Here is a 704-nt window from a genome sequence, read left to right as displayed (position 1 = left end):
ACATATATATATTATAATAACTATCATGCATGCAGAGGTGACCTTCACGAAGCAGTCATGAAAATGGAGCCTGAGGATTGAAGCAGCCCATCTTGGATTCTGAGACACAGCTTCGGCCATGCCTTTCCGAACTATTTCTTCAACCTTTGGACATGATTGTTCATAGAACTTAACGTTAAGCTTTGCTCCGCCATTGCCGGCTTGTCCGAAGCAGACGGAAGAAGAAAGAAGAAGAAGAATAAAAGAGAGATGAAGAAGAAGAAGAAGAAGAAGAGGAGGAGGAGGAAAGAACAATGAAAGACTCATTTGATTTCTTGGTGACTATATCGATTGGAGATGTCTTATAGATGAGGAGACTAAGGAGACAATAGGTTATTTATAATGCATGAGTTTCAAATAACGGAATAGGACGCCTCTAGAAGCAAAAGAGAATATTAGATGCAGACTCTGGATGCATTCAGACTTCACGTACTATATTATTGTATAACACTGCAGAACATCATTATTGTATACAATGTCTTAATGTATTCAGGCTCATAATAATTTTTCGTAGCAGCAACTGTGAGACCCTTAATAAAACATTGATGCATAAATATGCATATTATTTTTTAAAAATAATATAATTAAATGGCATTTATATGAAAGAGATGTATGATGATGAAACTATAGCTAATAAAATAAGAGGAAGAGGAAGAAGAGTTGAT

At 35.5% G+C, this 704-nt stretch overlaps 1 protein-coding gene across 1 annotated transcript in view; it reads right to left on the bottom strand.

The window, feature by feature from the left end:
- LOC110037984 (peroxidase 72-like) overlaps positions 1-258 on the bottom strand; it is a gene marked incomplete at its 5' end in the record, with an annotated part of 2325 nt that extends 2067 nt beyond the window's left edge. The window contains one exon of the mRNA XM_020742737.1: positions 43-258. Coding sequence (XP_020598396.1) covers positions 43-258 — 216 coding nt within the window. The remainder of the gene's footprint in view (positions 1-42) is intronic.
- Between the last annotated feature and the right edge of the window lie 446 nt (positions 259-704).

Source organism: Phalaenopsis equestris, unplaced genomic scaffold (genome assembly GCF_001263595.1).
Source record: "Phalaenopsis equestris unplaced genomic scaffold, ASM126359v1 Scaffold228583, whole genome shotgun sequence".
NCBI classification, from domain to species: domain Eukaryota; kingdom Viridiplantae; phylum Streptophyta; class Magnoliopsida; order Asparagales; family Orchidaceae; genus Phalaenopsis; species Phalaenopsis equestris.
Note: the sequence above shows the minus strand (reverse complement) of the source record. Positions and strands in the feature narration are given on the sequence as shown.